The following is a 13,700-nucleotide window of genomic DNA, read 5'->3' on the forward strand; positions in this document are numbered from 1 at the left end:
CAAAAACGTGTAAAAAAAAAACACTACAATACATACGCACACCTAGCGAGAAGGAAACCACACTTTTACGAACCGTCTCATACCCAGGCGTGAATGAACAAAACATATTAATCCTCTTTATTTTTTTTTTCAAACGAAACAAATCAAGAAATGTACGAAAAAACAAAAAGTAATAGGGAGTGTAAGAACGACGACAATAACAACACCAAAAAAAAAAACGACTCGTTTTTTTTTCTTTAGTTTTAATTAGTTTTCTTATTTGTTCCCTTCCTCTCTCCGACCAAGCGAACGCACATACTCATACATTTTATGAACTTTTTCTTTTTCGTTTATTTCCCTCTCCCTAACAAACAAATATAAATCAATAAGCAGATACAAACCTCCAGCTATATATATATATATATATATTTATCGTTTAAACTTTCCCACCCCAACCCCTTTACGTTTTGATTTTTTTTTATTATTTGACGCCGACTGCTCCGCTCAATTTGCACGTCGCAGGGTAAATAGTATCACAAAAGGACGAATGACTTGTAAACGTATTTTAAACACACACGCACACAAACAAAAAAAAAGGAACGGGAAAACAGACGTATATAAATACAAGTGCGTACGAACCTTTTACAAGAAGCTAAGAGTCAACTTATTTTTGCTCGTATCCTCCAGCTTTTCTTTTTCTTTTTTTGTTTTTCCCCCCTCTTCACTTCCCTTACTTCTGCTCTCCTTGACTTTTTTCTTTTTTTTTCTTTTTCTGTTGAATACCATTGCACTTTTTCTTGCATTATCTGCTGCCACCGTAGGTCGTATGTAATAGAAATGTTAGGGCATAGAGGTGGGAAGATCTGACACTTCCATAAGACTATGAGTCCGCAGCATATGGTCACAGCCGAGTACTTCCTTCGCATTTGTGGTGCCATTTGAAAGTGCGAGTCGTTGTTGTATGATATTCTCTCGCTTTAACCGCCGTGCCTCAAAGCCACGAACCTCCGCCAAGAACATTTGATGCATGGAGAAGATGTCGCTCACCTCTGGGAAATGGAAAGGACCACTGCATGCCTCCGTAAGATCCAGTGGGTCATATAGAGATGCAAAATAGGGATGCTGCAAAGCCTGCTCAGCACTGATACGCCGCGCTGGATTGAATTCAAGCATACGACTGAGCAAATCTATTGCTTCAGCATCGGCAGTGGGCACCACATCACACCATGGCCGGGGCTTGCAGTGCGAGAGGGCGTTACGAAGGTAATTCCGCGCCTGCGAAGATGAGAACATATCAAGGTGGTCTTCCTCCGTGGGCGCTCCTACAACTTCCACAATTTTGTCTAACTGGTTGTAGAATGTAGAACCACGAAAAAGGGCACGACGGTTGAAAAGCTCACCCATTACGCACCCAGCAGACCACATATCGACAAGTTTCGTGAATCCTTTGAACTGCATCACGAGTTCCGGTGCGCGGTACCAGCGGTGCGTCACGTAGTGTGTTTTATTTGGATCCTGCGTATCCTCTCGTGCCAGATTGAAGTCACATATGGTGATGTCATTGTTCTCAGAGACAAGTACATTTCCTGGGTGCAGATCACGATGTACAACACCCGCTTCGTGCAGAACATGCAATCCAAGTATGATGTGGTACATGAAGAAGCGGATGTGCTGGGGAGAAATATCAATGCGCTTATCGTGTATAACTTGTGCCAGGTCGGTACGCATGAGGTCGGTGACGAGGTACAGTTTGTGCTGGCCCGGGGGCTGCAGATGTATGAACATGTTCTTCAATCCGAGTATGTTTGGGTGGTGGAAGTGGTTCAGCAGCATAATCTCGCGCAACACCCGTTTGCAGAGAAAAGGATCGGAGAGGATATTTATGGTCCGACCCTCAGAGATGGTGTTGAACACCCGTTTAATCGCCACGGGAAGATCGCTTTCATCCACGCCTGCAAAAACAGCCCCATAGCTCCCACTGCTGAGAAAACGGTGCACCGTATAACGAGAATTCATCTCCCGTAATTCCACAATGAGCTCTTGCATCAGCTCCTCGCCTTTAGAACCCATGTTGTCAAACCTTGTCAGTCTACACCCAAAAGCAGAAGACCGAGGTTAATGACAAAATTTCCAGAAAAAAATATGGGGAAAAGAAACCGCAAATAGTCTTCTTTGATTCGAAAATATGAAGTAGACCTCAACCGAATACATCAGGAGAGGTACGAAGATGTGCAAGTAGAAGAGTGCAAAATATTAATGTATAGATATTTATACAATCGCACGTATGGTTTTAATTTTCCTTCGTTTCGATATTAGAGCCCTTCCCTCCTCTAATTGCCTGCCAGCTGTGCCGCTCTTTTGCCTTGTTTTCTTTTTTTGAATACACCTTTTGCTACTTGTCAGCGAGTCCATGCCTGGATGTGCACGACGCCGCTGACCTTCGGCATCGCAATTCGTCACTCACATGCTTAAAAAAATAATTGTTTTTCCCAGCATGGCTTTCAACGCATCCGAAAGTCCCTCCTTGCAGATTGTTCATTTATATGCCATATACATACAACATTTACATATATGTATATGCTTATTTATACGCATAAGCACTCATACTTTTTGTGTTGCTACTTTCCTTCGCAGGCACATGCGTAGTGAAATGTGGGAGACAGAATTCACACACATATGGGTGTGAAGGGAACAAGCGGATATGAAGAAAACAAACAAAAGGCACGCAAGTTCCTCCGCATACGCATATTTACATGCAAGAGAGCGTCACCATCGACCGCACAAACGTGGAGGCACAGTGAGAGCAACAGTAGCGAGGAAAAGAGGAAAGTGGAAAAGACCAAATTACAAATCAGCAAAAGCTAATTCCACCGTACGCCGTCTCACCCTGACATGATGCGAGTGGGCAGACGAAAGAAAAAAAAAATAATTATACAGCCACAAATCTGCCCCACACTAACATAAGCCGACAAACAAAAAAAAGCAGAAAGAAGGGCAAGAAAGATACGAGAGAGGCACCTCACTCCTTTTCTCAGCTCCTTTTTTTTCTTTTTCTTTTTTCCATGCTCATGGCATCCGGCAGCGGCGTGTGTACGTATATTTTTGTATGTGTATGTGTATGTGTAAAGGATGCATATGATCCTTCTCTACCAATCGTATCTAACCCTCTTTTTCATCCTTCAGTACATCTCTCTTGTCAGCAGCGGCAACACCACCACCTGTTGTTACGCATGGGGTGAGTCCCGGGCCGCTGCCGTTATAAAATTTCCCACTCCATACTTTCCCTCCAACATCAGTATATGTCCCAAGTCCATGCATACGGTTACCACGCCAACCACCATCGTACATTGCACCGGAGGCCCATATGTATGTCCCGCAGCCTTCCATCACGCCGTGCACAAACTGCCCCGTGTAGGAGTCACCACTGACAAGAAATCGGAGTGTACCATTGCCATGCATTTCATCTTCAGACCAGTTACCTTCGTAGTGAATAAGAGGACTACTGTACGTTCCTTGTCCGTGGCGGCAACAGAAATTACTGTCGGTAAGTCGTCGCACACCACCCGTGTAGCGTGCCATTTCCCGCTGATGTACGTAACTCCCATTTTCTTCAACGAAAACCTGCTCCTCCTTCCTCTCCACCTTCTTTTTGGGTGGCATTGAAGTAAATCACCTTTCTATACTAATAATGGCACAGACTGTCGTTTAGAAAAAAAAAATAGGTACGCACTTATAGGGAAAAGGTGAAAAAGAAAAGAAAAGAAATGGGAACTGGCGGTGATGAGAGAAAAATAAAAGGAAATGTCTTCAGACACATCCGACAACAACTGAAATACGAAAACTGCGCAGTGCGGTAGTACCAGGACAGAAGAAAGCAGGGAAAGCTGTTGAAACAAAAAAGCAAAGTTAACACTTCTTCATATTCACCCTCTTCCTCCCGCTACCCAAACCTTGAAATAACTGCTTTGCACACTATTTCCCAGACAGCCTCCTTCCCCGCATGCGCTACAGGCGAGTATGTTCAGTTGAGGACATAAAAGTACACATAATTGTTGAAAATGCTACGAGCACTTTCTCACATATCTACATTGAAAATCTGGTGTTGCCCTTTGCCCCCACAATTATCTCTGCATTTCCGCACCTCCATGAGGTCTCGCGGAGGGCTGGTTAAATCTTCAGGGGACAGGGAGTGAACGTGTGCGTGTGCGTGTGTGTGTGTGCTATCCGGTCTGCTGCTAACATTCCTCTCTATTTTTCCTTTTAAATCTACGCACTGTTCGCAGCGTCGTATCCCTGAAGCCGTGTCTGAAGGTGCTGTTTACACGCGTCAGAGCACACGCAGTGCACGAACGGTATATCACGATGACCCGATTTGTTGTTGACTGTAACAAGCACTTCATGATCCCGCATTCTTACGCAACAGTTGGAGCAATCCACCGAGTATAACCGTGGGGCAATAGTTATGGGAGCTGCTCCATTGACCTCCTCAGGAAGTAGCAGTGGATTGTTTTCCAGCAGCAGCACCTCCAGACGTGGTAGAAAGAGAAGACCCCCGGGGAGAACACGTAATTGATTGTTTTCCACACGTAGTTCTTGTAGACTCTTCAGCTGCCACATCTCCATCGGCAGTTCCTGAAGTAAGTTGTTACCCAAATGCAGGCGTTCTAAGTGGGAAAGACGACCCATCTCTCGTGGAACAGTCGTCAGCCTGCAATAACTTGCATTAAGCCAACGCAGTCGGCCTAACTCCCCAATTGCTGATGGGAGGCTTCCAAGGGAATAGTTATTGTCAATGTGCAGTATCTCCAGTGTGCCACGCAGGGCCCTAATTTCAGGAGGAACTGCCGTGGTACCCTCTTGATAACTGAAGTGTAATGTAGTGGCATTCTCATCGAACGCCTGCTGTATTGCATTCAGGAAATTCTCTTCTGCATCCATGATCGACACCGATCTGTCCGTTTGGCCCCCTCGTCTATTTGGTTGCCCTTGCCGGCGGTGTGTTATTCCTTTGGTTTTGACTTCGTGTCTTGACCTCTATATCCTTGGTGTCTATTTCTCAATCGGTCTTCTTCTAGTTTTGCTGATCACACCTACAAAAGAATACTGGCCCGCCAGTCACAAGTAAATCATTGGGAGGGGAGGGGACGGAGTAAGAGAAGCAATAGCAGTCAAACGTCAGTATTGTAAATGTGACGTGCAATTACCCCATGGTCGTGGTTGCGAAGCACATCCACGAGTTGACTAAACAAAGGGGAAATCACGCAAGTCTTCCCTCTTTGGAAGGTACGACTTACGAACGTGCTCATACAATATGGCACACCCAAACGGTGCAGCAATACCGTTTAGAATAAGACAGAAAGCTCGCTAACACCGAAACACCCAACGCGACTACCATCAGACAAGAAAAAGTTTGGCGCGCACCAACAACCAATCCAACCATTAGTAAGGAACATAGACAAATTGGCTACATCACACACAGTGCTCCTCTAAGCTGACAAGTGAGGCGCCGAGCGTCCACGCCGTCTCGTAACCGTCAATTTTCTTGGCGATGTGAAGCTCCTGATCAAGAGGGTAATGAAACCCATCGCGCAGCAACGCAACTACGTAGGACAGATGTAGACACTCCAATTCAGGCCTCAGCGAGGGGTGAACACTTACCTTCCCCTTATTTTCACGACGGAGTTGCTCCACCGATTTCATCGACTTGCAAACCTGGCTCGCGATACCGATGATATCCTGCAGACGGATGACTGTTGTTCCTGCTGTCATGTGGGGCCTCAAGAGGTCGTGGTAGAATGAGAATGCATACACGGGTCCAGATACTGCAGTTCGCACATCGGGCTGAAAAACACCATTAAAGCCACAGCTTTTGCTACTACACTCGCCACCGGAGCGAACCACATGTTTCCGGAAGAGAGCTACACACTCCTCCATGGATGGTGTTACACCTCCTCCTCCCACACCGTTGGAAACTCCACTCTTCTCATGAGCATATCCTTGTGGAAAGCATGGAAAAGCACGTAGTGGACCGGACTTTGCGGCAGTAGTTGTCCCCCCGGTTGCCACCGAAGTCGCCACAGAAGCTAGGAGTTGCTCTCTCGCGGCGTTCAATCCATTACCCTCGTAGCTGTGCTGATACAGCTTTATCGACTTGCCATTGATGGCAAACGTGTCTGTGAACTCCTCGTGGCCCTCAAGCACCTCTGGGTCATTCGGCCGCATTACAACCTGCGTGGAGCCTCCGCCAAGGTCAAGTATAGTAGCCGTTTCCTTGGTACCACTTAGGCTCCCGATGAGGAAGTTAACCGTGAGCCACGCTAGCGGTCCCTCCTCACGTCCCTCAAGGATTCTCACAGACCCAAGCTCCGAGTGGACCCAAAACGGCCCCTTCTGGAACTCACGACGAACGGCGTCCAGCACTCTCCCGGCCTGTTCTGCACCAATGCGTCGCAGCCCTGCGGTCGCTTTCAGTTCAATACCTACACACGCGTGCATATCTGTTGGTACACGGGCTTTTGCTGCGTCGAGTAACGGCACCAAAGAGGCAGCAGCTCCTCTGGGATCGCTAAACCCCGACAGCGGCTCGTGGTTCTCAATGAAGAGTTCATCTTCCAGCTTCAAGTAGGGTAGCAACGAGGCATGCGCACCATTTGGTGCAGAATCTATGTTATCGTATGGGTTTGAGGTCAAGTTATACCTGTAAACGTGCACACGACTGCCAGTGCTACCAGCGTCAAACACAACACTGTATCGCCTTGGGGATTTGTTACACGCTGCCAATGACGGTGTCGTATCAGCTGCCTTTTTCAACCAACTTTCCGTTTGGTGTGTAAGACTGTCAATTAGATTGGCCGCCCGTTGGAGACTCACGGCGGCGCTACCAGTCATATTTCCTCCTCCGTCATTAACCGACGGACCTTCACCATTGTTGGAGGTCGCATCTTTTCCTCCACATGACGCCGCCGGCTCCCCAGTGCGGCCCTTTCCTTCCTCAAGGAGTTTAAGTTTCTTCTTTAGCTCATCACGATCCTCTTTCAGGCGCTTAAGTGTCCCCGCAGCCACCTTATGAGTGTTCCTCAACATCTCTTGTTGCGAAACACACCGTGAGTCACGCCCATCCGCATCTAAAGCGTGCTCATCCCTCGTAAGTGAATGGTACCGTGACAAACCAATGAAGTAGCCTGCGGCGTACAACAGTACCAACGTCAGTAACGTAAACAATGGAAAAATAACAAAAGGCGTCAAAAAGCGCGACTGCTTGGGGTGGTTTGAGTGCAACATGTGTTCAGTTTGCCCCTTTTACTCTTATTCTTACAAGCAACGAAACCGAGAAAAAAAGTTACGCGTGCGGCACCGCAATACCGGATGTGCCGGAAACCCCTTCAGAAACAGAGCGGCTAGAGCAAATCACTTGAGCGCCGTCAACCTGTGGTTAAGGGATGGGAACTAATAGGTGCAACCAAAGGCTCAATGGTGCGGTCGGATACGTGTCACACACCTTTTTGCTGTTCCCGTTTGAGTATATCTATATATCTATATAGATATATGGAAGTAAGAAAGGCAGTTCCAGGTTACAATAGGTTGCTACCTGATGGACCTCACTAATCTTTGCCGCGCGGTCAAATAGCAGTGGCGTGACGAGGCACCTATCGGAATGATGAAGTGTACGCACACAGCTGCAGATATGTTTTGTGCTATGGGGACGCGAAGGGGAAAAACAAGCAGGGGTGGAGCAAAGAGGGAAAAATTTTAAAACACGAGACCACACGGAAAGGTTCACATGTAAAGGAAAATGAAGGTCACAGTGATATGTGGGCCACCACCAAAGCGAACAAAAAGCCGGGGACAAAAAGAAAGGATTGATGGAAAGCCAAACGTATACAATTAAGCAGTAAACATTGTAGGTTGAACCGTCGAGCCTTACAGAGGCGTAGAAGCGCACCGCTGCAGATGTGCATTCATCCTCAGATATGGTTTCGGCTGGGGACATGGGCAGTTTGGACACACGTATGGTGTGCCGTAGGTGAAAAAAGAGGTTGTCTCATCGTAAACTCGTTTGCCTGCAGCTCACCTTCACCTCCCCACACCCTTTCCCCCCCATCACGTGGAGGAGGACCGTTAGTTGCACCGATAAGCAACACTACGGCAGAATCGCTACGCAAAATGGCACCGGTACGGTACCCCACGCAACGCAGATATGCGCAGTTGGTGACGAAATAGCTCCAGGTCCCAAGGAGAGTGAGGTGAAGCGGATAAATAGGCGCAACTGAACTCTACAACGGTACACAAAATAGGCACATGTCGTGCTACTACAAGCAAAGAAACAATAACATGCCCTTCCCTAAACGTGTGTTTCCGTCGCTGCATTTTTTGCGTGTCATCCTTCCCCCCTCTCAGCCTCGTAAAAATATTCGTTTGTAAACCCTCGTGGTACTATCTGAAAGACCATTATCTTCCAAATTGGTGCCCCTCTCCCTCCTCATCCCACGACACGACTTGATCACTTTTTCTTTTTCTTTTTCAGCCTTCGCCCCTTCTACGCCTTCGCTTACCCCACGTTTAGTGGTGCCTTTACGCAAACACACACAAACCTGCCGGTGCCACCTGCTACCTTCAGCGCAGTCGCCGCCATCCGCCTTCGAATGCCCCCCAACGCACTTTCTTATGTTACCCATCAACACATTGCCACTATGGCCGTCGTCTCAAATGGTGGGCTCGGCGCACCCACGTCTCGCAGCGAGAAGAGATCACGAGCGTAAGCGGCAACGAAATAAAACAGCAACCGCTTACAAGTACTAGTTGGAGACGAGATTGCAAGCAGATCCGTAACCACAAGACGCGCACGCTCAAAATTGCAACAAATGGAGGTATTGTCCATTGTTACACCCGCATACTGTCCGCAGGGAGAAAACAGAAAGTAAAACATCATTATGCTACAGACGAGGACAGACGCAGGAGTCATCCCTCCTTCCCATCAAGATTTCAGCTCGTGTATATGACTACCGCAGCGCATGCGAATTTCCCCTCTAAGATTACGATACCCAAACGTGCAAACCACGATCGTTACAACAGTGGTCGTAAGTCACCTTCACATCGCTCATTCCTTCATTAATTTAGAAAATAAAAACGTTCTACGGGTCTCCGAATGTGCGGCGACCGCTCTCCCGTTCAGCCTCCGCTCGCATGATGCGCCGCTCAAGTTCATTACGCTTCTCAATGTACCGCTCGCCCTGTTCATAGGCTTCGCGTTGTATAGCCTCCACTACTGAAACCTCATGCCTCAAATATTGTAGAATCTCCTGGTGGTCTCCACTGTCCACGCGACGATGCAATTGTGAATGAGTGCCAACACTTGAAACCGCAGACGATCCGGTGATGTCGGGAGTGGTAACAAGAGATGAATCGACGCAGGGGCCCGTACCGGCATCTGCGGAAGAGTGCACAAGAGAGTGTCGGAAACTGCCGCCACAACTTGTGGACTGTGTTTGAAGACGGTCGACAAACTCCTGCATTTGCTGAAGTGAAGAGTGCTCCGAAAGAAGGCTGTCCAAATGCTGCCGCTGACTTTGAAGCCTCACCAGCTGCTCGTTCATCGATGCCAGCGTTACTTCCTCCTCGCGTTGCAGCCGGCGCTCCAGGCTTAAGCTGCTGGCCTTTAGATCCATAAGTTTCTGCGCTTGCTCCGACTTCAACGCCTCCTCCCTATGCAATCTAACCTCCAGTTGGGCCTTCTGGCGGCGAACCTTATCCACCCGGCGCATCAGCTGATTTGTTATGCTCTCCCCTTCCCTTTCCGCAGCCTTGTATGTTTCCCTCATACCCTCGTGCAACTTTGCCACATCCTCACGCTCACGGATAATGGTGCTTCGCAGCTTACGAATCCTAGTTCGAAGGTCGAGAACAGCGTCGCAGAGCTCTGCCCGGGACATTGTAAGAGCCGCCGCCTCCGCCTCTGCAGTCATATGCTCGAAGTCCACGAGTGACGACGTTTCTTCATCGCTTCTTGTTCCACCAGTTTGCCTACCGCTTCCACAATTGTTCCTCCTCTCGCCACGTCGCCCCGATAGCGGCAAGGTGTGAATGTCCAGAAGCGAAAGCAATATCGGTGCACCCGTCTCGACACTTGTCCCAGTCATGGAAGAATGAGCAGAACGACGCGTTGGGGTGTGAAGGAGACTACTATGAAGATGCCTGGAGGGTCGAGCGGATGTGGGGACCGCCGATGCGCTGTTACTGATGGTCCCAAGGAGAGAGGGGTTCCGCACAGGAGAAATGGAACCGGAGCAATTCATACTTGCTCTCATTATGCTTCCCCTGGGGGTAGTAGCAGTTGCTGCAGTTCAGCCTGAGTTTAGAGTGACTAATGCCACCAGTGGAAGGTAATTCGAACGCAACTGCCACAGTGAACACACAACGTCCTCGAGTACTCCCGATTCGGCACACTTATGGGTTGTTCAAGCACCGTCAACAGAATCTATACGAGTACTTGCACCTCTCGAAGCTATTCAAGACTGCCAATTATGCGTGTGCTAAGGACTTGCCGATTCAATAGAACTACAAATACCTGAAGTAAGCTTTCCCTCCGGTTACTCTTGCAGGTCCTTTTAGTACGCAGCGTTCCTTATTGTAATTTACCTCCGCACCAACACCAAATATGCGGTACTCCGTCTCCACACACCTTTTCTGCTAAACGTACCTTTTCACGGTGTTTCCCCCTACACCCCTTTTCTTTACTTCTCACGTACTTAGCTAACTAAACGTTGTCCTCTTCACCTTTCTCCTCTAACCGTACCAAATCAGACACACTGTTTGTAAAAGAAAACTGGGAGACCATAAAATGGGCATAGGACAGAACAATAACAACAACAGCAATACATCCGCGCACACAAGTGACATAGGCTTCAATTCTGTTCACTTATCGGTCTGCACAAAAAAATAATTATATATAAATAAATATATATATGTTGGTGTGACGCGAACAGACGATGTGATGAATGGTGAGTGACTCGTCGGTCAGTCTGTATGGGTGGATATAGGAGATCACTTAACAGCATTACACACATGCATATAAACACTCACATTCACCCTTTTACGTGATGTATTCCCTTCCCCATTTTATGCTTCTCTTTTGCCCTTTTCCTCTTTAATTTTTTTAATTAATGCTTACTCACTTCACTTCACTTTCTTTTTTGTTTCCCTTAGCCCTTTAACGTTCCCCTACGAATTAAAATCTGTGCGCGCGTAGGATCACTTTCATTCATTTTTGTTTTCCACATGCTCCAGTAATCCGTCACTCGTTCTTCGTTTTGTTTCCCCCCACTTTCTTACTTCTCATTTCCCCATGCTTATAATCTTCCACATTATTTTAGGGGTTCCCAGTTCCTTAGCCGTTTCCCGTTTCGTTTGTAAGTCAAACCGGTTTGTTCTTTACACAAACAGATAAATAAAATTAAAACAAATAGTAAAATAACTGTTGCGAAGCAGTGGACAAGAAACCAATGGTAAAATAAACAAAACATGGAAAGACAAAAATTAAAAACAAACACAGATATATATATATATATATTAAAAGAAAAAGTAGCTGGCTTCAACGCACGGCACGAACAAAATCATCACACACGCGAACACTTTACAATATTTCTCTCCCCCCACCCACAAACAAACAAACGAACAAACAAACACACACAAACAAACGCACACAAACAAATGCACCTTCTCACCACCTCCCGTCTCATCCCACTTATTTCCCAGAAATTGCACTCGTTTGTACTCCCGCCCTGCTCATACCGTCCCAACAAATGTTTCACCTCACCTCACCTCACCTCATTTTATTTTATTTTATTTCATTTCGTTTTACACTTCTCCCGCTTCCCTTTTTTAAAAAAAAAATTTATAACATCATAGGGAAATCTCTCCAACGGAGTGAAGTTTACGGAATAGAAGAACTGTAAGCGGCCGAGTAAACGAAAGAAAAATGGAGGTTATGTTAAGTGGTCGGCATCATGAAAGAGGAGGGGGGAGATTATGTGAAGGAATAGAAAGGAAAACAACAACAATCTCCTCACATAAAAGAACGGTAGTAAGCAGCAGACGGGGAAGCGGATATATCAGGGGGGAACAAGTAAAAAAGTAAATAAATATAAATTTATTTACATATAAATATGTATGGATGATGTCCAAGTACAACAACGGCGCGAGCCATAAAAGAAAGAATTGGTAGAAACGCCCCGTATTTGCGTGCGTATGCTCGCGCGTAAATGGCGGTAGATGAACAAACAAACAAAAAAAGAAGGCAAAAGGCATCGGGCCGGCGCACCCATACGGTAACCGTTATGGATAAGGGAAACAAGCACCTCTACACGCTGCAACGTTTTGTTGAACCTTCCCGTTGACCGGACCCAATTTTACTTTTTTCTCTCTTTTTGAATATACCTTTGGTGCAGTGTAGCACTTTTACCGGCGTGCTCCGGTTTGGTCTCCTTTCACACCCACTTCCTTTCAGTAACATACCTTTCATTTTCCCATCTTCTTTCGTTCTGTATTATATCCCTCGTCTTCTCCTCTCCCCCTTTCTTTCCTCTTTCCTCTCACTTCATTCCTTCAAATGTGAAAGTAAAGCTGGAGGGGGAAAACAAAAGGAAGAAAAAAGGACAATCCGAGGCCCATATAAAATAAAATAAAAAATAAGAACGAAAGTAGGAAAGATATATATATATATATATATTTCGTTTAATTCTTGTTCAAAAAACGAAAACGAAAAGGCGAAAGATGATGAACAAACGGAAGGGGTTGAACATGAGATACGCACGTATACATTAATATAAATATATATATGTACATATATTCATAATGATAGTGATATATGGTAGAGGTGAGGAGAGCGCGTGCCCCGCCTCCCCCCTCTCGAACTCATACACCCACTTCCTCCAAATGGATGAAAAAAATGGCACAATTGGCGTTGAACGCGCTTCAAGTATCTGATGATCCCTTTAATTGGCTGTTTCTCTTTCCCCCTCCCTTTTCTTTTAAGAAACAAAACACGACTGATTCGTTCTTTTTCACTGACGGTATCGTTGCTACAATGAATCTTAAAGTACCCTCTTCTGTTGCCTCTTCGTCTTGATCCTTATACCGTTATTTACCCGTATGAATTCAATATACATTCCCCTTCCACATAGGCACACACGCGCATACACAGACGAATGAGAACTGCATAGGTTTTATCACTCCAACGCAACTAAAAGAACAAATGAAACACTTTTCTTTCTTTTCCCATTGAGCACACTGTTCGTGTTTAAAACAAAACAAAAATGAACAAAAGAAGGCTCAGGTGATGTCGTCTGAGGGTCACCCCACTCTTTTTTTTTCTTGTTGCCAACACGCAGCCTACCACCCACTTTCCGTCTTGTATATTCTCATCCCCCTTTTTTGTCATTACTAATACTGGCGTGGTTAACTTCCATGCTGGCATGACCCGGAGACCAATTTCAAGAAGGAAAAAGGGAAAACAGAACAGGGAAGTGTGTTGCCTTCAATAATAGAACCCCGCTTTCCATTTCCCCTCTTCCCCCTTTCCCCGTTCTCTCATTTTTAATTGTTTACAACAAAATAAAAATAAATAGAGGCGCAAGTTGTCCCACAAACTCTGTAGCAATGGTTTATATAAACAATGGCTAGCAAGACACAAGATTGAAAACAAACCATATAGGCGCATATATATA

At 46.2% G+C, this 13,700-nt stretch overlaps 5 protein-coding genes across 5 annotated transcripts; all 5 read right to left on the reverse strand.

The window, feature by feature from the left end:
- Nucleotides 1–819: 819 nt before the first annotated feature.
- TEOVI_000786700 (Mitogen-activated protein kinase 10, putative) lies at nt 820–2,049 on the reverse strand (the record flags this gene model as incomplete). The annotated part of the gene is made up of 1 exon (XM_067222385.1): nt 820–2,049. The coding sequence occupies one exon, from the start codon at nt 2,047–2,049 to the stop codon at nt 820–822; it is 1,230 nt and encodes a 409-aa protein (XP_067078486.1).
- Nucleotides 2,050–3,138: 1,089 nt separating this feature from the next.
- TEOVI_000786800 (MORN repeat, putative) lies at nt 3,139–3,639 on the reverse strand (the record flags this gene model as incomplete). Its single annotated transcript, XM_067222386.1, has 1 exon — nt 3,139–3,639. One exon carries the CDS (start codon nt 3,637–3,639, stop codon nt 3,139–3,141), a length of 501 nt encoding a protein of 166 aa, XP_067078487.1.
- Nucleotides 3,640–4,245: 606 nt separating this feature from the next.
- On the reverse strand, nt 4,246–4,917 carry TEOVI_000786900 (paraflagellar rod component, putative; the record flags this gene model as incomplete). Its single annotated transcript, XM_067222387.1, has 1 exon — nt 4,246–4,917. One exon carries the CDS (start codon nt 4,915–4,917, stop codon nt 4,246–4,248), a length of 672 nt encoding a protein of 223 aa, XP_067078488.1.
- Nucleotides 4,918–5,448: 531 nt separating this feature from the next.
- TEOVI_000787000 (nucleoside phosphatase, putative) lies at nt 5,449–7,260 on the reverse strand (the record flags this gene model as incomplete). The annotated part of the gene is made up of 1 exon (XM_067222388.1): nt 5,449–7,260. One exon carries the CDS (start codon nt 7,258–7,260, stop codon nt 5,449–5,451), a length of 1,812 nt encoding a protein of 603 aa, XP_067078489.1.
- Nucleotides 7,261–9,110: 1,850 nt separating this feature from the next.
- TEOVI_000787100 (uncharacterized protein) lies at nt 9,111–10,283 on the reverse strand (the record flags this gene model as incomplete). The annotated part of the gene is made up of 1 exon (XM_067222389.1): nt 9,111–10,283. The coding sequence occupies one exon, from the start codon at nt 10,281–10,283 to the stop codon at nt 9,111–9,113; it is 1,173 nt and encodes a 390-aa protein (XP_067078490.1).
- Nucleotides 10,284–13,700: the final 3,417 nt, after the last annotated feature.

This window comes from Trypanosoma equiperdum, assembly GCF_001457755.1.
Source record: "Trypanosoma equiperdum strain OVI genome assembly, contig: ctg_1622, whole genome shotgun sequence".
Classification (NCBI taxonomy): domain Eukaryota; phylum Euglenozoa; class Kinetoplastea; order Trypanosomatida; family Trypanosomatidae; genus Trypanosoma; species Trypanosoma equiperdum.